This window comes from Phycodurus eques, chromosome 12 (assembly GCF_024500275.1).
Source record: "Phycodurus eques isolate BA_2022a chromosome 12, UOR_Pequ_1.1, whole genome shotgun sequence".
NCBI classification, from domain to species: Eukaryota; Metazoa; Chordata; class Actinopteri; order Syngnathiformes; family Syngnathidae; genus Phycodurus; species Phycodurus eques.
Genome location: NC_084536.1, coordinates 21,613,534 through 21,637,623, shown reverse-complemented (window position 1 = coordinate 21,637,623; position 24,090 = coordinate 21,613,534). Strand labels below are relative to the sequence as shown.

General features: G+C 43.1%; 1 protein-coding gene across 1 annotated transcript in view; it reads left to right on the top strand.

The window, feature by feature from the left end:
- hs6st3b (heparan sulfate 6-O-sulfotransferase 3b) overlaps positions 1-23,834 on the top strand; it is a 60,984-nt gene extending 37,150 nt beyond the window's left edge. Inside the window, exon 2 of the mRNA XM_061693046.1 lies at positions 20,901-23,834. Coding sequence (XP_061549030.1) covers positions 20,901-21,648 — 748 coding nt within the window. The 3' untranslated portion in view covers positions 21,649-23,834. The remainder of the gene's footprint in view (positions 1-20,900) is intronic.
- The last annotated feature ends 256 nt before the right edge of the window (positions 23,835-24,090 follow it).

Genomic DNA, 24,090 nt, shown 5'->3' with positions numbered 1-24,090 from the left:
TTGTAAAAAAAATAATAATAATAAAAAAAAAAAAAAAAAGTAATTAATTTGCGGCGGCACGGTGGACGACTGGTTAGAGCGTCAGCCTCACAGTTCTGAGGACCCGGGTTCAATCCCCGGCCCCGAGTTTGCATGTTCTCCCCGTGCCTGCGTGGGTTTTCTCCGGGCACTCCGGTTTCCTCCCACATCCCAAAAACATGCATTCATTGGAGACTCTAAAAATTGCCCGTAGGTGTGAATGTGAGTGCGAATGGTTGTTTGTTTGTATGCGCCCTGCGATTGGCTGGCGACCAGTTCAGGGTGTTGCCCGATCACAGCTGGGATAGGCTCCAGCACGCCCGCGACCCGAGTGAGGAGAAGCGGCTCAGAAAACGGATGGGATGGATTTGCAAAGATAGCACATATAGATAGACCCAAAGCCTCTTTCAGATAGCATGTCAAACTCATTTAAAAAGGAGAGTTCTAGATGTTCCAGCTCTTTCTCTGTGCTCATGCTGTGTGCTGTATTTCGCAAATCATCCGGCGAAATGCAAATATTCTTTCACTCGGTGGCAGAAGGTACAATAAGCCTGTGTATCCACCTGCTGCCATTCATAAAAACGAAAGGCAATTTGTGTTCAAGTAAGTAACCACGCCCACATCTTGCACTGAGTAATTACACTGGTGAGTAAATCGAGACAAGATCATCATTATTTCTGTTTTAATACTCTATAAATACGTAAAATATCTGCCTTGGCTCAATAAAATGTTGGGAAACACAGCCATAATGAAGGCACAATGAACATAATATATCTTATTTTATTTATTGAAGGACTGCTGTTCAGGAAATCTCAATAAACCTGGCAAATAGTAGACGTGACTAGGCGTTCATCCATCAATAAATCATAACAGCGGACAACGTCCCTATCCGATCCTGATTCCAAGGAGCTCGTGCGCTGGCAAAACTTTCACAGACTCCTTCAACACAAGTATGACTGTTTTCTATTCAGCATCTCCCAGTTAAACTATTAGTACACTCTTTGTTGATGCTGGCACTAGACGACACCTTTACTGCACCTCTAGAAACCCGGCAGTCGCTTGGCAACATGAAGCAAGGACGTTCAGGTAGAAAATCGCTCCGTAATCGAGTGGCAATAATGGCTTCGCTGGACCCAGACGCTGCACGTGATTTGTGTACATGTAACATGCTCTTCATCGCAGACTTGCTATTATTTTAACACTTTGCTTGTTAAGAGCGTTTGGCAGAGGGCAGCAGGCACTGCCGAGAAAAATGTGAGACGATGTCATTATCTGCCATCAACTGCTCAGGGTCCACATTGATGGTTCGTCACCGTTTGTCCCCTGTGAAGGTGGGACACAATCATCAAAACAATATGTTGCTTTACTCAGACAGTACTTTCAATAAAAACGATTTATCTCAGTAATACATTTCGAAAACCAAAAAAAAGCTAAACTCCTATATACAATATTCATTACACAGAGAGTGAAATGCTTTGTTGTATTTCATTTTTTTTTTTATATAAGTAACATTGATGATTATAGCTTACAGCTAACAAAACCTCAACATTCACCATGTCAAGAAATTTGACAATTAGAAACATCATTTTTAATACAGAAATTATTTATGGCTTGACCTGAAAAGTATTTTCCAATGTATTGAATGAACCTGTATAACATACGCAGGAGTTTCACTTTTTGAATTGAACTACTGGAATGAATGGACTTTTCTGCGTTATTCATATTTATGGATATGCACTTGTTCTTGATGACAACCTGCGAAAAACATTCCATTCCAGGTCGAAATAGTTGCATCTGAAAATACCAACTCAAATAGGGGGATAAATCACTGCTTTGCGATTATCCAGGCCATTAATCTGCCTTTTGTTCTATTGTACTTGTGTGCTGTTTGCGCTGGGCTCTGCAGTCAGACCATGACTCTGTATCCAGTCTGTTGTCCACAGTCAGTGGGGTTCCGTCCCGTCATGCCAATCTGCGATAAGAGCCCACTTTTACAAGCGGGGTGCCAAAACTGTACCAGAAGCTTTTGGGTCAGTCATTGCTGAACCGCACAGCCGAATTGCAGAATCAGTGACGATAGCTATAATACGTTAATGATCCCTTTTCACTACATTCAGGTCCCAAAGTCCAAGGCCTAGTTTTTTTTTTTTTTTTACTGTTATATGCTGCGTGCGTGCAAGCCGGTGAAATCCTCTGTTCAGAGATGTTCAATGCAGACCCAATCAGCGCCGGTCCCTATTCACAGAGGAGGAGGTTCACGGCGGAAGCATATCAGCGATGGCCGTTTGATATCGTCTCTGCAGAGCAAAGTCACATAATCCAGTTTGCGGCCAGAAAAAAGAATAAAAATATTAATTCAACCGCAGCCAAATAATCCCCCGAAATAACAGGCTTAAGCGCTAAAACCCCTCTCTAATTTTATCTGGAATCTTCCAAACACTGACACCACAATGACATCAAAGCAGGACAGGAAATGCATGGCAAACAAATGAATAGACGGCCGAGCGGCATTAGGGCTTAATACGTGGCAGAGCGGAGCTTTAGGAAAGCGGCGTAGGTTTCGGCTTGGCGGGAGTGCGATGCAGCGGCACGGAAAAACGCTCAATCAGACGCATCCAGCCCGCTGTGCCACTTATCCCGTTGCGGTCGCCAGCTTCAAGGGCTGCAAAGCACTTTTTTTACGCTTCCACTGGATGACGTCATTGTTCGGAGTCGAGTGTGGACGAGTTACTTCCTAGCTTGTCGAATCCGAAAGCTTGCAAAAGTAGAGTTCCAAAAATATGTATGTGGATTCCATATTACATTTTATCACCTGGATTTTACTCTGACACAAAGTCGTCAACATTTCTAAACTTCTTGGCCATAAATTAAAGCAATTAAATGAAAAACAGCAGCTAGCTTCAAGACAAATGATGTGAACTAGACTCTACACAGTTAAAGGTTAGTGTTAAAGACTTATAGTTGGGACTTTGGGGAAGTATGGTGGCCTTAAAGGGTAAAAAAAAGACAGGTTTTTGCCAAAGCTTTATTGATTGCAACTGACAATTTTCAACTTTGGGGGTATTTGGTTTATGGCGGTACATATGAGGTTTCGAGGTTACAAACTTAACAAAAGAATCAGTTGCTGTTTTTCTTTGGATTGTCTTATATTTATAGTTTATTATATGTTTTTTCATACAAACACTCACTGTAATTACGACAAATTCAAGTTACGTCGCCGTCGTAGGAATGTCAACTGATGACGATGATGAAGATTGTGTGTGTGTGTGTGTGTGCGTGACGTTTTGTTCCTTTTTGCTCATAAAATGCCTCCTTGTGAGCTTTACCCATTGATCCATTGATATCTACCGGGAGGTGGCAAATAAAAGAGACATTTCACCTTCATGATTTCTTCTTTGGCACATCACCAGCATGTTTGGTAATGACATAATTGTACTAATGGACAATATTTTCCAATTATATTGACTGTTGGAACGCCGACTTAATGAGCATTACTGACACAATTCTCGCGCTGTTGTCGTTTCAAAGTACAGTGATAGAAGTTTTCTTTTGTGTTTTTTTTTTTTGAACCACAGACCGAGAAGTTGGAATGATGTGTCAAGCAGAGCTGCATGTTCTCGGCGCGGTAATTAGCGGTAGGCGGAAAGTGCGCGCAAGTCAAGGACACAGCACGAGCACCTACCGGCTCTCTTCTCCACCTTCACCAAATGCTTCTATTGCTCTGAATGTTGCCCGGGGGTCAGTCTCCATTTTCTTTTTTATCTCTTTGCTTCATCACTTCATATTCAGCCCCATAGGCATTGCAGCACAGAGGAAATGAATGACACACAAGCCAGGCGGGTGTTCCATCTTCCACTTGAAGTCTTTTTCAGACACATTCGCGTCCATATGCTCATTCAAAGATGACGTTTGAGGATGAAACTCAAAAAGGAAATGTGTTGTGTCTCTCTGGGAAAAGATGCGGTGAGATAGTGTGGAGAACAATCCATCACTTGAGGACTCATCTGAGTTTTGTCTCATTGTCTCATCTACAACACGGCATTTTCCCGTGTGAGGAAAAAGACGGGCGTGACGTACGAGCCGCTTCTTGTTCCTGCGTGTCACCGCAGCGCTCAGCCGCGGCTTTGCGTGGAGCTCCCTCCAGCTCTCCCAGAATGCAGCGCTACGCGTCGTAATTGGCCGAGGAGCCCAGATGCTAAATGGCTGAGTGAAAAGTGAGATAAATGTGGTAGTAGGTCAAAGCTATTGTGCGCTTTTCATTCATCACCGCAGGTGCAGCCCGGAGGAGTCACTTTAAATGGACACCGTTGTTGCCGAGTGGAAACAACCCCAACTGGAGACAATTAAAACTGAAGCAAAGTTACTTAACTGCAAATGGTGGGAGGCATCTGTTACCGATAAATTACTACAAGTGCATCGCAATTAATTAGAACATCATAGGAAAGGGCATTTATTTCACTATACTGCAACCTCGACTTACAAGTGACCCACATTTTTTTAGTTTTTCGAGATATGAACCATCACTTGGCGTTTTATTTTTGTTTGTCTGGAGTTTCGAGCAAAACCTTGAGCACTTGATGGTGGGGTGAACTAGTAACCAGTTGACGATCTCTGCGAAAAACAACGAGCATTACTGCAGCTTACTAAGCGGTTCTGACCGTCTTGTTGGTATATTTATGATGTATTATACTGCCCACTTGTGGCCAAGGTGTGCAAACAGAGGGAGCAGCACAATGCACATCAAATTGTGATACAGAAATTGGTTCATTCTTTACACTGTAGGTTTGTTATTTCTGTGTCGTTTTAGAAAACCGAACGGATTCTTGGCATTTCCATTCATTTCAATGGAGAAAGATGCTTTGAGTCATAAGCATGATTTGAATGGAGCCTCACTTCACTAGCGTGCTTATTTGTGATACTATATCACGAAATGTTATCGGTTCAGAGTTTTATTTTTGGAAATGTACAATCAATTCAATAAGAAAAAGAGGTTATAAGCTTAGCTGTTGAGCTAATGTTGCTAATTCCGCATCATTTTTGAATCCTCTCAGCTGCCTGTGGCCACTCCACCTCTGATCTGTCCAATTCCTTCTTTTTAACTGTTGTTGCTAGCCGGTGGTGGATGGAATGATTGACACCTCGTCAGTCACGCCTTCTTTCTCTTATTGGTCGTTTTTCCTCAGGTGCGGTAGTTTCTTAAAAATCAAAGAAGGACATATCATTTTACTTATGTACCACTGTCATCTCATACTGACAGTTTTAACAAGTGAGAAAGTTGTTTTTTTTTCAATCGCAGCTCCACATTTAATACAACATGGAATCAGGAGTTCAGAACATTTAGAGAGATTCTCCCATCCAACTAAAATAAATTCAACCGTTAATTTCCCCCATGGTCAATCAAGAAAATGTCAAAAATGTGTACCCTAGTCAACACAATTCTTAGATGTCATGTTATTTCATTACATGATCACCTAAATAACGTTACCATTGAATGACCATTACAACAATTTATTTGGGTATGACGTCTTGTCAATTGACAGTTAAAGTGACACTAGAACACATGAAGAAAAGCAAAATATAATGAGAAAATGCAGAGGCCCTACCTAGAAATAAGACCGCTGCCGAAAATAATCTCTTGGTGCACCTTGAAGCCATTCTGACAAGAATTCTTCAGGTGATTCACTCCGAGAAATAAAAGTCTTGATACTCCAGACCAGATAGAATAGTCTATATTTTACCCTTTCCTCGAAGACAGACACGCGCTGATCCACTGCCAGCCCTCATCAGGAAGTGCGCCACTGTTGTTAATAATTGATCTGCCAATATCCAGCATCCAGATGAGGTGGTTAAGCTGCTCCTCTGATGGACAGCTGAAATGCGCTTGTCTCGTGGCCTTGGGTCACTCCACTCACCTCTGGCTGACACTTTTTCGGAGCCTGTCTTTTTCTCTACTTTTATTTACCTCATTACTGCACGGCGACACGGGTCGAACGCATTAATTAACGTCCGACAACAACAAAACTCCATTCAATGATTCAAGATGTTAAAAGGCTCCTTCGATTAGGCTGTGACAATAAAAAAAAAAAAAAAAAATTATGCAATGTGCAGCTGGTTTCCAACAAAGGTTCATTAACCAAAGGCATCGATGCTTAATTAATTGCTTAATTTGTGAACATGTTTTGCATAAGGCATTTACTCAATGCTGCTGAAGAACTCTGTTTGTTGAAATATACTTTAAATATACATGGTACAGTTTACATTTTGCTATAAAACTATTGTAAAATCATATTTTATGTAATGTATTCTCATTTGCGTGTATTAGTATTGTTTTATCAGTGCATTTATTAGCAAGGAAATGGTTGTTGTGCTTTCAGTGAGGTTACAGCTAAAGCGATGTCCTTCCCGTGTTCCCGGACGAATTAAGATGGCGCACAGTATGTGATGGTCAGACGTTTAGATCCGGGGAAGCTGCTCGGGCAGGCAGTTGGCAGGCAAACAGCATGAAGGTAGACAAGTTGATGTGGCGTAGGCAGGCTGCTGAAGGTGCTGGGAGTCCTGACAGCTACTTCCATCATTAACTCTCATGTTGCACTTTTACACAAGTTTAAAAAAAAAAAAAAAAAGTGCGAGCGAGGGAGCGAGAATCTTAGCTCTTGCATCAGATATACAGTATTTCCTTGCTTTTCCATGTGTCCTCATGGATGGCTTCGAGAGATTACCTTAAAATACAGTAAGGTACAAAGGCCACCTAAGTATGGTCCAGTAGGAGAAATAATCGATTCTTAGACACATCGCGACGCATGAAAAACCGATTAATCGATTGATGCAATTCAAGAATCGGTTGTTCAATAACCTAATGCTGGCACAAAAAAAAAAAGTGGCACATAGTAGTGGAGTACACACTGTACAGTCAATGTGGCACACACAGCACAAGTGAGCTTCAGGCGCTCTGCCATATCATATTTTTTCCATGATACAAAAATGGAATGCAATATGCAGTACATTTATTATCCAATACCTCTTAGTCACGTGGGATCGCAGGAAGCCCCATCACCCTGGCACTTTGACATATAAAGAATATCAATATAGAAAGAGAATATATGTGAATAATGTATACACATAACTATAGTCACCCACTCACAACCAACATAAATAATTTATAGTCTGCAATTACTTCCATCTTGCAGGCTCCTAATAGCAGACACCACAAACCGACGTTCTTGTTTCATGTGTGACAGGAATGTTACATTTTCTTCAGCGAACAGAATAAACAAGCATAGAACTACAGCAAATTCCACCTATCCCTTGACATTAATTACACAAATGTCAGAGAAAAATATAAGTGTGAACATACAGTCTACACCGAAGCAGGTAATGTGTATGGAACACGCAATTCTTACTTGCTGCTACTTCTTCAGTCAGTCAAGTGGAGACTGGGTGTCTCCTCATCACTTCCATCTATTGAAGAAACACTGACAGAGTTAATAGCTGCAAAACTGCTTTTGTTCTGTCGAAGTTGCAGTCCGGAGCCTCGGGAGTCTTGCGGTACTATTTGCGACGATTGCTTTGAATTTCCCGTTCCTGCTGAGGCATAAAGAGCGCTCCTTCTCCAACCAAGGAGCTGGTGTGCACTTAAATTCACACAGCATATTACAACCAGTGTATTTCTATGGTAGCATAACTGTAATTGGAATAACGGCATGAGTTACAGTTTCAATCCAGTCTGTTCTCCCCGTGAGAAGTTCGGATGATTGATGACAAATGGAATGCCTACGTGCGTCCAGATCCGACAATGCCATTGTGGGAGCGTGGGTGATTGCATGTCTTCGCTCTCCTCTTTGGCTCCTAAGGTAGAGTGACTGTTGCCCTCTTGTAATAGGAAAGGTACCGCTTTTGGTCCCCAGCTCCTCTAGAAAATATGACAGTGTCCTCGAGTGTAAATGTCGGTTAGTTGGTTTGGACGTCTGGGTGCAAGCATATGCTCGCCATTCACCTTTGCACTGCATCATACTGACGTGTTTCTAATGTATTGTTGACCTTATTTAGCTAGAGAGCATCGAAGCGATGGAATTTTAGAAACACGTTTGTTTACTGTAATTTGGTTCTCAATGCCACTCTGCAGCACGGTGCGAAACTATTTTTTTTTAGTTACCTAAACAATATTTTCTACTTATTACAGTATATAAACTCATGCTGCATTCTCAAGTTTGCAAAAAAAAAAAAAAAAAGCCCAAAGCATTTAATTTGAGGCACCTCATTGTAGGGTCCACTTCCTCTACCCAGTGACAACCGAGTCCAATAGAAATGTGCATTAAAGGAAATTGAAAGTCATGTAGCACTTTAGTAAAACCATATTTATTACAGTCTCCCTCCCACTGAGGTAATAAGTAAGCATTGGAGTGGTTGCAGTTGAAATGGAGACTGTCCGTTCTTTGAGGATGAAATTGTTTTGTTATAAAATCAATACCAGCTCCATTCTTCTTGATTAAACATATTTGTTATGTTGTAGTCTGGAAAGAAGTTAAAAACACTTAAGATAGTTGGGGTTATCTGGTCATGGTTCATCAAAACACCATCAAGCAACTTGTAATGGTCTCCACTGCGATTTTTTTTTTTTTTTTTGGGGGTGGCAGCATAATTTGCTTTCATGTATCTATTTAATAGTCTCGAAACATAGTGCAAGCAATAAAAGTGATTGATGGGACAAGGTCACTGAGGATGAGAGGCCACTGAGATAGCCAACTATTTTTTGCTGATATCATGATGTACTGTGCATGGAATAATCCCAGAATGGTTGTTGTTCTGGATCAAGTTTGAAGTTTGAGCTGCCCTTTAAATCCACAACATGTAATTCTCTTTGTTTTATGTTTAATTTGACAATAACCTTCAGCTATTCTTTTTTGAAGAATATTTTGTAACTGGGCGGCACGGAGCCCTACTGGTTAGAGCGTCAGTCTCACAGTTCTGAGGACCCGGGTTCAATCCCCGGCCCCGCCTGTGTGGAGTTTGCATGTTCTCCCCGTGCCTGCATGGGTTTTCTCCGGGCACTCCGGTTTCCTCCCACATCCCAAAAACATGCATTCATTGGAGACTCTAAATTGCCCGTAGGTGTGAATGTGAGTGCGAATGGTTGTTTGTTTGTATGCGCCCTGCGATTGGCTGGCAACCAGTTCAGGGTGTACCCCGCCTCCTGCCCGATGACAGCTGGGATAGGCTCCAGCACGCCCGCGACCCGAGTGAGGAGAAGCGGCTCAGAAAATGGATGGATGGATTTTGTAACTGTATCTCGAGGCACCAATGTAATTGAGTTTCCATTGTTTTGTATGGGCAGCGGTTCATTATAGACTCCATTGGTGTGAATATGCTTGTTTGTCTTTATGTGCCCCGCCTCTTGTCCATTTGGGATAGACGCCTGCTCACCTGCCACCCTAATGAGGACAATCATGGATGGATAGATATTTTCATACAGGACAATTGTATTCTAAATTTAAACAAATTAAAGGTTGACCAGCATCCTGAACTTGATGGGGTTCAACTGTATCAAACTTTTAATCAGTTGTGAGGAGTGCTGTGCTCCAAGACTTGGTACAATATGGAAGAAATTGATTTCGGATGCTGGGTGGCTTTTATGGACTTTTTGCCAACTCGCTCATTTGGCCCAGCATGGCCCAAAACGCTTTTGAAAGCAGGAGGCAGGCGTCGTGTAGTGCTATCATTGCTATCGTAATTCCCCATTACTCCTGATTTTCTGGAAGTAGACCGCTTTTACTGTAGTTGGACCCTCAGTGATGATGATGATGATGATGATGACCAGAGAGCTGGGAGAAGAGCTGTTTCTACCCTCTCCAATGGTGTGGTGGAAACGGCTGAAAACTGTAAAAGTTTCATGTCTGTGCGGGAGATTGATAAGATGTGAAGGTCCCACGGCAACGTGCAATGCTCTCAGTGTCTTCAGCCTTGGCATTATATGATATGATTGTGATGTAGATGCTGTGTGATTTACACTGCCAGCTTGTGTACTCGCGTGGCTCCTCTGGCCGTATTATTAATTCAGAGATACCGCCTTCCCTTCTCTTCTGTCTATCGGAGAGAAAGCGTGCGCGGGAGGAGATTAAAAAGGAGGATGTAATTAGAAAGGAGGATTTCCACCATGGTGGTAAATGGAGTTACGCTGCTGTCATATTACAATACCTAATTGGTCACAAATGACAAGGAGAGCAGTTAAAATGGCGCAGAGTCACTCGCCAACACAAAGGCTCGTTCAAAATTCCCATCCGACCAATTCTCTTCGTCCCAGCACCACTTGTGCAATTATTGTGCCGTTTTCTTATTCATGAGGCGTCTCTTATCGGAATTTTTGTCTCGTCGAGCCACTCGCGTCCTGACACGTCGCTTCAAAAAAGGATGACAGTAAATAACACTGTCCCCCCTCTAAGCAGGCGTATATCAGCCCATGCGCAATTAGCACTGGAAGCTATTGCGATGTCAAATGTAGAGCAATGGAAAACACCGAATTAAAATATTGCTATCTGCGGTTTAACAAGCACGAGATCTCACTGATGCACGTCATGCAGATCTGAACTCACAATGGGTATAGAAAGCCTGCACACTCCTGTTCAAATGCCAGGCTTTTGTGATTTCAAAAATGAGACCGAGATAAATCATTTCTAAACTTTTTCTACCATTAATGTGACCTGTGAAAGTCAATTTGGTAAAAAAAAACAAAAAAAAAACCCAGATTATTTTAGAGAGGGGAAATAAAAAGAAACAACTGAGATAGTGTCGTTGCATAGTTGGCTGTGTTCAGAATTCAAACTCATATTAAATCAGCACTATTTTCAAGTGCCTTCAATTAACCCCAAATAAAGTTCAGATGTTTCAGTAGGCTCTTCCTGACATTTTATTTTCTACTAAAAGCCTGAGGGTTTTGCTCTAACACTGACTGGTATTTGGAACTGATTATAATTCCTTCCTTCACGAAGGGCCCAGTTAAGTAGGTTGAGCTGGACTGAAGTTTGGGGACGACGTTACAATCTGACTAATTTACATAAGCCTTCTAGGTGTCTGACTTGGCAGCTAGGCTGGGCAATGATCTGCCATTTTCAAGCAACTGCTACAATCCAATTTCCGGACTACACTCAGAATTACAAAGTTGTTGACATGGGGGTATTTGCTTTTGGCGATGTGTGTCCGCTGCATGCGCCACATGCACGGTTCGGCTACACTAATTGATAAGTAATTCGGCGGCTATGTCTTGAAGCGCTGCCTCCACGAGTGAAAACACAACCAAAAATCGATTACTCTATTACGTGTGCTTTGTAGTCCACAATCAACCAGTAGAAACCCACTAGGTTCCATTAGAACACCCCACAATGGAGGGGTGGCTGAGTGACTTTAACCAGTGTTATAAGTAGGGATGGGTATCAAGAATTGGTGGGAACCGGTTCCAAAGTTAACGATACCTAGGAATTGTTAGCTGAATTTATTTTGCCATTCCCTTATCGATTCTATTTGAAATGGCGACACCATTGCGCATTTTACATGCGCACGGATCAGCTGATAGTCACACAATTACTGGCCTCAAGTGGTATTAATATGCTACATGACACTATTCTGAGTAAGGGTGCCCGATTGTCACCAGGAGCAGCAGAAACACGCAACTAAAAACGACGCCAATTTAACGATAAACCTCGAGAACACAGGGGTCAAACTGGTGGCCCAGGGGCCAGATCCGGCCCGCCACATCATTTTATGTGGCCCACGAAAGCAAATCAAAATTGTTCATTGTGTTCTGGTGGACTACCATTGAGATATTACCAAGCATTTTTTTTTACCAATCCCCCTTTGAAAAGAAATGTAATTGTTGAAAAACATGTTTTTATAGGCTTGTGATTTCAAAACTGGTTATTCATCAATGTGTTGTGTATACTGTATGTAATTAGAATATATGTGGTAATCTTTCATTTATATGGGTTCACAGTCGCAGCGGCCCTCCGAGAGAAATCCCAACTACGATGTGGCCCATGACAAAAATGAGTTTGCCACCCCTGCTCTAGAAACTACAACACTTTAACACCTTAAAGAGGCATTTTAACACAGTCAAAATGTGATACAGTAATTTTAACTACTATAGCAAGTTCATTCTGGGAAAGAGCGGATGCAAATTTTCCGGGTGTTATGCTAAAATACATCCTGCCGGAAACAGTGAACGGAAGTTTCCTTTGGCCTCTTAGGGGCCAAAGGAAAAAAAACACAGGGTGTGTTCAGGGTGCATTTACAACGCAGGAACTTGCATACACAACCCGCACAGTGGCACATTCGACGTTTTTTCTTTGATTATAACGCTTATATGGTATAACAAGAACCCTGGATATAATATCCAGCGGGCGTTTTAATTTAATTTTATTCATTGAATTTTTTTAAGTCTATTTAAAGTCCCTTGGATGTTTGTTCTCGTCCAAACTACAAATTCGAGAATCGATAAGAGCGTCGTTGAAGAATCGAATCGTTAAGCAGTATCAAAAGTGGAATCAAAATTGTAAAAATCTTATCAATTCCCCTTCCTAGTTATAAGTGGTTCTAAGTGTGCTATAATTCTTTATCCTCTGTGTATTTTGACCAAAGAAAGCCGAGTCCTTTTACTAAGACACCTGGGAAGCTTTTTAAATGTTGGGAAAAAAAAAAAAAAAAATCCATAATATGCCTCCTTTATCCTCTTATATTTTTGAAAACAAGCTCGGGGGAGTGATTTGTTTTTTCTACAGCTTCACAAATCGACATCTTTCGGATTATTGGCGTCAACGGATTTGTTTGATGAAAGCGCGCGCGGTATGTTTTCAGCTGCGTGACATTGTTCGTCTTTCCTTTGTTTCCCGCAATGAAGGATGAGATGTTTCTCTTTTGAAGGACAATTTCCCCTCTTGTTGTTATCTGCTCTCGGTACAAGCACTCTCTGTTTGCGCATCATGTGAAGTGCTCGCGACGGCGGCGTCCTGACAACCAAATGAAAAGTCCCATCCTTCTTCAAGTTTGCTCCTGGGTGACACTCCTCGTCCCCATTCCGTCACCATCAAAAACGGTCCATTACGGGCTGCCACTGGGATCGCAGACACCATTAAGGGATGGTATCGGTTACAAATAATGCATGTCTGCAGTCTTATTCTTATCTGTCTCGAAAGAACGGAACACAGCGGGGATGTGCGTGGACGTGCAGATGCGCCGCAGAGACCGCGCATACACAATAACGCCAGCCAAGGACGTCTGCTCGCCGGAGAAATGCTGAAGCGAGGATTGGATCGAGATAACCCTGATGTAAAGCATTTAGACACCTGCGTCAACAACCCACACGAACTTACAGTCGGTGGCTCTGTGTGTTGTGCCATTATGATTGCATTCTTTATAGGTCACCAATTGAAAAACAGTGCTGCCTTGAGATAAGAGTTACATTTGTTCCTTGGCCACACTTGTAGATCAAAACAGTCAATGCTTTTTTTTTTCCAATGACAAAATAGCACTCTGTGATATTATACTTTATAAAAACATACATACATACATTTTCTCTACCGCTTCTCTACTAATGACATAATTAAATACAATTAAAATGAATGAAACAGTTTTTGTCACAATTTGTCATTCAATTTAATAGACATTGTGCTGCTCATCGGGGTCTGCACGCCTTGGCCACCTGGAGCCAGTATAAAGACCAAGTCATACTTGCTTCACACTTACTTTCCTGCCTGGATGCAGTAGCCAATCATATTGCAGCGGTGTATGTTCTACCTTGAACTCTACTGGGATTTGTAGTCATTGTTTGTAGAGGATAAATACAAGTTGTAATATAGTATATGACTGAGTACTACTGTATTGTCTGTCTACATGTGTTGCTGCGCTGTTGGTGTCCAAATAGCCCCTGCTTAAAGTGTTATAACACATCCACAACGATGCGAATCGTTACCTCTGCTCCAATCGGTCTTAAGGTAGCGGACCAAAGGCTAAGCTATGTGGTTGGCTTAAACACACAAGGTGAAATTCTCTTCATCTTATGTTTAGTATGACATTGAACTCAAGTCTGAGAGTGGCAATAAATAGATTAAAGCTACCTTCTGCTGTGCCCTTAGTTCTGAGCGCTGTACTTTTATACTCCACAGTCTCCACTTTGCTGCAGCTTTTCTTGTAGCCCTGAGTTTCCTCTCGAATAAAATGTTTTCTTATTTTAATGTAAATACGGTAGAACCCCGGTCTCCTCCATTATTGTTGTTTGTTAGTGTGTCTCGTACGGACGGTGCACACAATGCGGCGTGGTTACTGCAGTTTCCCCTCAGTACGACTATGAAGTGGAAAACCAACCACATCAAACTCAGGCGAGTTGTCTGACAGTTCTATAGTCTGACAGGCTCAATGACATATATCTGAATATTCACGCCCAAAGTTAACAAGCTAGTCACACTTTTGATGGCTTTTATTTAGAAGAGCACAAAATGATAGCTGAGGAAGATTGATGAGGAAGCCAGACTGAAAATGCATGAATTGTTGCAAAATATGACACCCATTTGAAAGCGTATGACACTCCCCTTCTACTGTTGGGTATCAGAAAGACCAGACGTGAACCCTCCTGCTTTTCAAGCCGGCGACAATTTATAAAATGCAATCGTAAAACTCCAAAGGCTCTATCTTTCACTTCAAAATGCCATTAAGTTCACAGGCATTTATGTCTTTTTAATGAGAGCGCTAAATTGCCGTCATATGCGGTGATTTTTGTGCAAAATGAAAACGGCGCACACCATGAATGTCAAGCGGCAGAACGAGCGAAATGCTCCCCGGCTCAGGCTTGTCATCGGGGCGGTACGATTCACGCTCACGGCCACGTGATGAGACCGAGCGGCGGGGCGCTCTCTTGTCTCGAGTGGAAAATTGTTCAAATGTAATGAAGCCAATTTGCCTGGCGCTTTCTGTGCTTTGACAGTTACATCAGTGCTGGTGCATGTGAAATGTGATGACAGCCAAGCGTATCCGTGAAAACCGATTGAACTCTCAGCTGTGAAAAATATCGGGTCGTTTTTTTTTTTTTTTTTTTAGGTTTCCAAAATCGTGATGAATATTGAAAGCGTGTGAAATTTGTTGTTCTCTCCTATTAAAAGGCATCTTGAAAATAAATCTTATTAGGCCTGGTACACGTAATGATTTTTCAATGATTAAAAGATTTCAAAACTGAAATTTAGAACCGTGATGATGCAGACGTGCCAACTGCAGGTCCACTGTGCTGCATGTCAGAACATGCTTGGTGAAATTGTGTATAATTGCTAGACCATTTCCATTTCTAGGTTTTGGTTGTCTTTTGAGGATTTGGTGGAACTCCAGTTATCTTTACCTGATTGTTCATGAAGTAAATTTAGCCAAAACCGCATCCCTAGTTCATTTGAGGAGCATGCTTTTTTTGTGTAACAGTGAATGAAACACACAGATGAAGTTATGACTCTGACACTGTTAGCTGTATTCTGTACTGAAAGTCCTTGAATGTAATTTTTTTTTTTTAAAGGATAAACATGTCTGATTCGTGACACTCATCCAAATATGTTTTTTTTCTTTTTCTAGGACGGTCTTGATTTGTTTTTTTTTAAAAGAAAAGAAAAGCAAAGAAAAGCTGACAAGTTTGACATCTTTTGTCCTTGGCACTGCTGTGGACAAGAAGTGGCTAATACACAGTAAAGGATTTCATCTGCTGGCAGAACAAAACAAAAAAAGGTTATTTCTTTCTTTCCCAACGAGCTGAATATTGAAACTACTTCTGACTTTGAGAGCAGAGGAAGAAAGATGTGAGCTGATTATTTCCTGTGTTCTCACTGGCCTTGCTTTTTTGCATGGAATAAATGTAACGATTACTGAGGATTTGTTATATCCGTGATTGGATTATTTGAATGAAATTGACTGGTATTAGTCTGACAAAAGCCCATGTACAGTATTTGGAACTTGGCTTGTATAATGGTCGTACAGGCCGCTTCTGCGCTACTTTAGATGTATTTACAGTGGACCCCCGCATACTCGCAGTTTGGCACCTCTGGTTTCAACTATTCGCAGACTTTTTTTTCAAATATTTTCCTTTTTTTTTTTTCTTTTTTTTTGGGGGGGGGGGAGTAGGAAACGTTTTCTTTCATTTTTATTTTTTTTTGTTGGGAAGTAGGAAATGTTTTTTTTCCCCTGCTTATTCAATAATTTTTGGGTGTTAGTGCAATTAGAATGGGTGTCAGCTAGCCTCAGATTTTCGCTATTCGTGGTCCGCATATACATTCCTTTGGCTCACCCTGTATTTTAGGGGGAAAACACAAATCGTTTCTCAAATCGTTCATCCCTAATTTGTTAGGTTACCTAAGATCATGGCTGCTCGAATCCTTGCCTCCCTGTGTCGGCTCTGTGCTGACATGATCTGGTCGGGGCATCGGATGCGCACAACCGCAACGACCCAGTGGCCATGTAGCTGACAAGTACACGTCTTCATGACACTCACACTCACTAACCGTGTTTTCCAATAGACTCGTGATCACCAGGGTTTTTTCTTCTAGTTTCCCAGGGAGCGCCTTGCAGCAGTTAAATTCAGTAAAAAAAGAACGCTATCGCAACCTGTAATTGTCCATCGAGATAGAATCAGCCCTACTGCCGCGTCTCCTCATGCTCTCATCAAGTTCCAAGCAGAACAAGTGAGTCTTTGCGTAAAGGGGTAGAGTGATGGCTGTTATTACAGGCTTCAGGTGGAGGACCACCCAGAGAGAAAGAGAGAGAGATGGCGACTCGAGATGAACAGCGCCCAAAGAGCAGATTGACAAGCGGATTCAGCGGCGTGATTAATGTGACAACCTTTGAGAAAAGGTTATGGATCCGTAGGGAACGCTAATGTGTGCCGGATAGGGAGGACGAAGAGAAAAGAGAAGAAGGGCAGGAGTCAAGTGAGGATGGAGAAAGTCAGCCCACTCCTCGGCTCTATTTGGGCCTCCAGCGCCGAGCTTCAACATTACGATGGAATGGTTTTCACATGCATTAACACATTGTCACTGGGTGTCTCCTTCCATTAAACACATTCTAACAAGCTGCTCTGCAGACTAACTGCATTTTATAGGAACCATTTCTTATATGCTCTAGGGCTCCCCCTGCAGTTGTAACTCATCATTTCCCTTTATAAGGAACGAGCCCAGCCGCAAATGGGGAAAAGGTTTGCAATTGCCCATAGATGCCAGAAGACGGCGGCAAAGTGGTACTTATGTCCAAATGAACGTGTCTTCCTCAACTCATTTCAACATACTTACTTGTTTCACACCAAAATGCCACCAGAGCACAAAAACAGCAAATAGGTGAGTTTTCCAGCAAATAACGGAGAAGAGATTAGCTTTTTTGATTTTTGTTCTTTTTTGGGGGGGAGGGCGCAACTATGTAAATGCCGAACTGCAGGGGGTTAACTGTAAATCCATCAATTCTCTACAGTGCCTCTCCTCATTAGGGTGGCGACTGAGCTATTCCAGCTAACGTTTTGCAAGAGACCGGGTGTGCCATTCACGGGGCACATATAAGTAATCATTCACCCACATTCTCACTCATGCATAATGTAGTCTTCAATGAACCGAACATGCATGGTTTTGGAATGTCAGGAAGAAGCCGGAGTATGCTGAGAAAAATCACACAAGAACAGGGCGAACATGTTCCAAAAGAAATACAAACCCGGATCTCTAGACTGTGAGGCAGCTATACTGAACACGAGATCTCTGTACTGCCACCTTTAAAGGAGACGCATTACGTATTTTCTTTCAGAATTTGTAACAGTTCCGAGGTGTCTTTCTAATGTGTCATGCTTTTGTTTTTTAAAAAAGCCAAAAGATCAGGAATTATTATTATCATTACCATGACAACTAAAAGGCGGAGCTAGGGTGGCAGCACTCTTGAGCCTCAATTCTAAAATAGCGACTGTGAACTGCAAAGCACACACAGGCCCCTACAAGATGGCATGGATTCTATTGTTCCTGGTGGAACAAGCACCAAACCACCAAATTTGACTCTGACCGCCACCGGAAAGTGGCTCTGGATCTTAACCCAGCCTTACTTCCATGTCATTGGCGATTGACCGGCGTCCAGTCGAGGGTGTACATCGCCGCTCGCCCTAAATTCAGCTGGGGTCGGCTCCAGCACTTACGCAACCTGAATCAGTAAAAACCCTTCGGAAAATGGGAGGATGGGGATGCAATCGGCAATAAAAACAAGTAAAAAGTTATAAAAGTGAGTGGTCGTAATGTTGACAGTGGGCGATGTCACACTGTTCTCGCGCTGACACATACACTCTCAGTCAGTCCCACTGCTGAGCAAGGACACTGATTCATCTGCTTATTAAGTTAGACCTGCCTCTATGATGATTATGTTGCTGCAGTCGCTTGATGAGCGAACTGCCGCTTATTTGCTTCCCTGCGTCGGCATGCAGACGGCGACAAGCTTCCCGTTCTGTTCTCGTTGGCTGCCTGCAATCAAGCAGAAGCAGGAGCCAGCGCCATTACGAGCTAATTATGGGCAAATAATAAGCAGTCGTCTGTTGTCCCGATGCTGGCTGGGAAGGAAATGCGGCGTCTCGTCTGGGTTGTGCATTTGCAACGCATGAATCCGTTTCTGGAGCAATGTTTGAAGCAAGGCTCTGTGAGTGTTGTGTGTGTTGTTGGCCAGTCCACCAAATTGGTCGTGACAGTAATATTCCTCACTGTCGTGTATGACGTCACCCACGGCTTTGTAGATTCCCATTCTGAAGTCCTTACAGAATTTTTGATTCATGCAACAACAGGTGAAGTGTAATCCTTAAAGTAGAAAATCCAATTATTGTGCGGGATTGATTGTTGATTAATTGTGTCTTGAAGCAATCGAGTCAAAATGGATTACATTCAAGGAGATCCTCGGTTTAAGACGATCCTTGCATACGTGACATAAGTTGAACTAATTTGCGCAGCAGTGTAAGAATGTCACTCAGTTACCGCCGAACTGACAAGTTTTCATTTGATTGTTTTACATATTGATTGCCTCGTGTTGTGTTGTGTTGTTTTTGTTGTTAAATCTAATATCTCCTGTAATTATGACTTTACTACTGAGTTAGCATAGGTTACTGATATACAACGACTTACAAACATACAATTTTGGGTTACGCCCTATACGACAATCCACTCTGGCGACAGCTGTTGTTGGTTTGCGTTTTAATTAACCACTCGGCAAAACACGAACATACACATGCGACCATGACACATGACTCAATTTTCTACCAGCCACGAGTTCCTCCCCCAAACACAGAGATCTTCGAACAACAAAGATGTCCCTGACAGTGATAGCCTCTCACTTCGTTTATTAGCCAACCCGTTATGTAAATGTTTGAGGAAACCGGAGAAAAGAGATGAAACTCAAACCCACGACCTGTTGACTGTGAGCCAAACGTGCTAACCCCTTCGTCGGCATGCTGTCTTTATTTGGTACCGTTCTTTCATTGGTTTTGTTATTATTATGATTTTCTAGAGGCTTATGTTTGATGTTCTTTTTTTGTGAAAAAAGAATCACACGTAAGGGAAAAAAAACAACAACAATTACCATGTAAATTGAGCTCCCATTCTGTTTTAAACCGATATATTGCGGTCAGGGTTTCTCCTCATTACTGATTCATGATAGACTTCATCTCAGCTCTTCGTCAACACACTTCTGGGAAATCTTGACTGTGACAATGTGACTTGCTTTTACGGAAACATCGATGTAAAGCTCCGTCGCAGTCTTTCCAGAGCACATTAGCGTGACCCTAAAAAGGGGACGGAGAAAGTTTACAGCGGCATCACTCAAGACGGAGACGCCTGAGTCTGATGCGTGCTGACGCTGATGGTGCACGCAGGTGACCTTTGGGCCTTGGAGTGCACTCAGACAACACCCTCTGCACGCCTTTCAAGTCCCAAGCAGACGAGCCAACTGTGGCGGTGTCTGTGCAACTTTAGGGGCCACTGACAGCAGGCATCTGCCACCAGGCACCCACTCAGTCACTTTCGCATCAAATATGAAAACAAAAAACACTGTCCACAATAGTGATGTTCAACTTTGGAACAACCGGAAACAGGTCCGTTTAGTACCTGGTTATCATAGGGGTGAAATGAAACCAATGCTGTTCACTGGTCAAGCAGATTAGTCACGCGTGTGCATGTCATTGTAGCATTTGAACATATAAATAAACCAGTTGCAGTGCCTTAACTCTGGAAACTGCATTCCGGACGCTCTACTTTGATGCACCAGTCCATTCCCTTGCTGGCTAAATTAAATCAGAAATGACAATACATGCCGACGTTAGCCTACCTGGTTTCTGAGCCTTTGATCTGGACGCTCCACAGTCTCCACTTTGCTGCAGTGGCCCTTGGTCTCTTAACATGAAGTGTGTCTCGCGACTCCCTGACGACCTGGCTAGTCCCCAGGAGACGTCGTGGAGACGTCTCCGCAACCTGCGGTCTCAGACAAACTTGCTAGTTGAATATGCAGTCCGTTTGTTTTCTCGTACATTTGTGTTCATTTATTTATTTATTTTTGGTGATCATCAATAACTCAACAAACATTTACAAGACACTGCAGTAACAAGTTGTTGCAGCAGTCAAAAACTATTTTATGCTTCGGGTACTTGACAAGACAAAGGAAGGTTCCTACTTAAATAGAATTGACGGCAATTATCCAGTGACCTTTAATACACTGTAAACACCATACACGTATATTTTGCTCCTTACAGGTTTGTTTCCCAACCCGCAGTCATGCTGGATTAGTATGACGCACAGTCACGAGTCGCTATCTCCCAGCATGTTTCTTTGCCGTTGACTCGCTCATAGCATGGATTGCTTTTGTGTCGGCTACAGGAACTTCTACTACATCACCATGCTACGCGACCCGGTCTCCCGCTACCTGAGCGAGTGGAAGCACGTCCAGCGCGGCGCCACCTGGAAGACGGCCCTGCACATGTGCGACGGACGCTCGCCCACCCAGGACGAGCTGCCCACCTGCTACAATGGCGAGGACTGGTCGGGCGTCACCCTCACCGACTTCATGCGCTGCCCATCCAACCTGGCCAACAACCGGCAAGTGCGCATGCTGTCCGACCTGAGTCTGGTGGGTTGCTACAACTTATCCTCCATGAACGAGAGCCAGCGCGACCACATCCTGCTGAGCAGCGCCATGAGCAACCTGAAGAACATGGCTTTCTACGGCCTGACCGAGTTCCAGCGCAAGACGCAGTACCTGTTCGAGCGGACGTTCAGCCTGCGCTTCATCTCGCCCTTCACGCAGATCAACAGCACGCGCGCCGCCAACGTGGACCTGAGCGAGCCCGTGCGCCGACGCATCGAGGAGCTCAACTTCCTGGACGTGCAGCTGTATGACTACGCCAAGGACCTGTTCCTGCAGCGTTTCCAGTACAGCCGGCAGAGGGAGCGCCGGGAGGTGCGCTTGAAGAGGCGCGAGGAGCGACGTTGGATACGCGAGCGGCAGCAAGCTAGGCCGTGGCCGCCCAAACGCCGGGCGGGAGCTTCGAAAAGCCTGTCGGAGAAAGACGACAATGAGTTTGCAAGCACCACTGAGGACTACACAAGCCAAGTAGCTCGCTGGTGAAGCCATAAACACAACTCACCGTCTTTATACACTACTCACAAAAAGTTAGGGATATTCGGCTTTTGGGTGAAATTTCAGGAGTGAAAATACACTGGCGGCACGGTGGACGACTGGTTAGAGCGTCTGCCTCACAGTTCGGAGGACCGGCGTTCAGATCCTGGCCCCGCCTGTGTGGCGTTTGCATGTTCTCCCCGTGCCTGCGTGGGTTTTCTCCGGGCACTCCGGTTTCCTCCCACATCCCCAAAACATGCATGGTAGGTTAATTGACGACTCTAAATTGCCCGTAGGTGTGAATGTGTGTGCGAATGGTTGTTTGGTTATATGTGCCCTGCGATTGGCTGGCAACCAGTTCAGGGTGTACCCCGCCTCCTGCCCGATGATTGCTGGGATAGGCTCCAGCACTCCCGCGACCCTTGTGAAGATAAGCGGCTCAGAAAATGGATGGATGGATGGATGAAAATACACTATAACTTATACACGTGAACTTCAGTTGACCCTCCCTAAACTTTTGAATGTCCAATTCTCCAATGTTTCTGTTCTTTTTACATCATATGGTATTCTCTAACATGGACAAAATAAGCAAAATTCACATCCATCCATGAATATGTCCAATTCTATGCCTTTCTGTAACTCTTCCAATCTCTCGCTGTGTTGTAGCCTGCTGATTATACACAGGCTCTGTTTGGAAACCACTCCCTATCCAATATATAGTGGATAGGTGAGTATATAGTGAGTTCTAACCAATTGTCTCCCAAAGTTTGTTGAGCCAAGGCATATATTTTACATGAGAAAAATCCGACACTACCAATATACACAATACACAGGTCAAGTATGCACCTGTCTACCATTTAATGAAAGAGCATTTATTGTTCTACCTGTCAATCAATATATGTCACTTGCATAGATAGATAAACAAAATATATATATACATTATTTGTGAGGCGGCACGGTGGCCGACTGGTTAGAGCGTCAGCCCCACAGGTCTGAGGACCCGGGTTCAATCCCCGGCCCCGCCTGTGTGGAGTTTGCATGTTCTCCCCGTGCCTGCGTGGGTTTTCTCCGGGCACTCCGGTTTCCTCCCACATCCCAAAAACATGCATTGATTGGAGACTCTAAAAATTGCCCGTAGGTGTGACTGTGAGTGCGAATGGTTGTTTGTTTGTATGTGCCCTACGATTGGCTGGCAACCAGTGGCCGACTGGTTAGAGCGTCAGCCCCACAGGTCTGAGGACCCGGGTTCAATCCCCGGCCCCGCCTGTGTGGAGTTTGCATGTTCTCCCCGTGCCTGCGTGGGTTTTCTCCGGGCACTCCGGTTTCCTCCCACATCCCAAAAACATGCATTGATTGGAGACTCTAAAAATTGCCCGTAGGTGTGACTGTGAGTGCGAATGGTTGTTTGTTTGCATGTGCCCTACGATTGGCTGGCAACCTGTTCAGGGTGTACCCCGCCTCCTGCCCGATGACAGCTGGGATAGGCTCCAGCACGCCCGCGACCCTAGTGAGGAGAAGCGGCTCAGAAAATGGATGGATGGATTATTTGTGAATAAATAATCCTTTTCAGGCCAATTAAGTGAAATTTGGTAATTTACCATGGCACACCTGATGAACTCTCATGCACACTAATGTGCTTGCAGTATAGTGGTTGAGAATCAGTGAGTAAAGGTTATCCACTGTATATACAGTAGTGTCCTCGATGTAGGGGAATTGGAGACGGTCACTAGAAAAGCAATATATCCAATGATGCATTGCGCTGATACAAGAAAATGATTATGCGTTTTTGGGGTATAACTTAATTTCCAAGAAGAGACAAATTCATGTGTTATAGTGCAAAAATATCTGAAGTACAGCAACACATCACAAGACAGATGAACATTAGGTGCTTTGTTTGTAAAATACACTTAGAAAAAGAATATAATCTATTATGATTTATTTTATTGTTCAATATTTATGATAGAAGGTCCTCCAGTTGGCCTTGATCCGGTATGTTATAATTACACGAAAGCAATGACGTAATTACCGCTGTAAAATAGTGTTCTAAAACTGACTTTTAATTTGACTGATGTGTGAAATTCATGTTTGAACCACAGGACATTCATTGGTCAATTCATTGATCCAACACCTGATGTGAATTTTGCTTTCAAAGTTGTGCATTCAAAAGATTAAAAAAAAAAAAAAAGTCAACTAAAATTCACCTGTAAAGGTTATAGTGCATTTTAAGTTCATTCTGAAATTTCACCCAAAAGGCCAATACGCCAAACTATTTAAGAGTAGTATATATTCTCATCATATCATCATAAATGTGTTCCTCAGCTTTTCGATGTGCACTCGTCTTTATTTACAACAGTGGTTCTCAAACTGGAGTCTGGAGCTTGCAGGTCCGCAAAATAATTTGCCATTAATTATTATGTCGTACCATTTTCAAAAAGTGCATAACTACTGTAC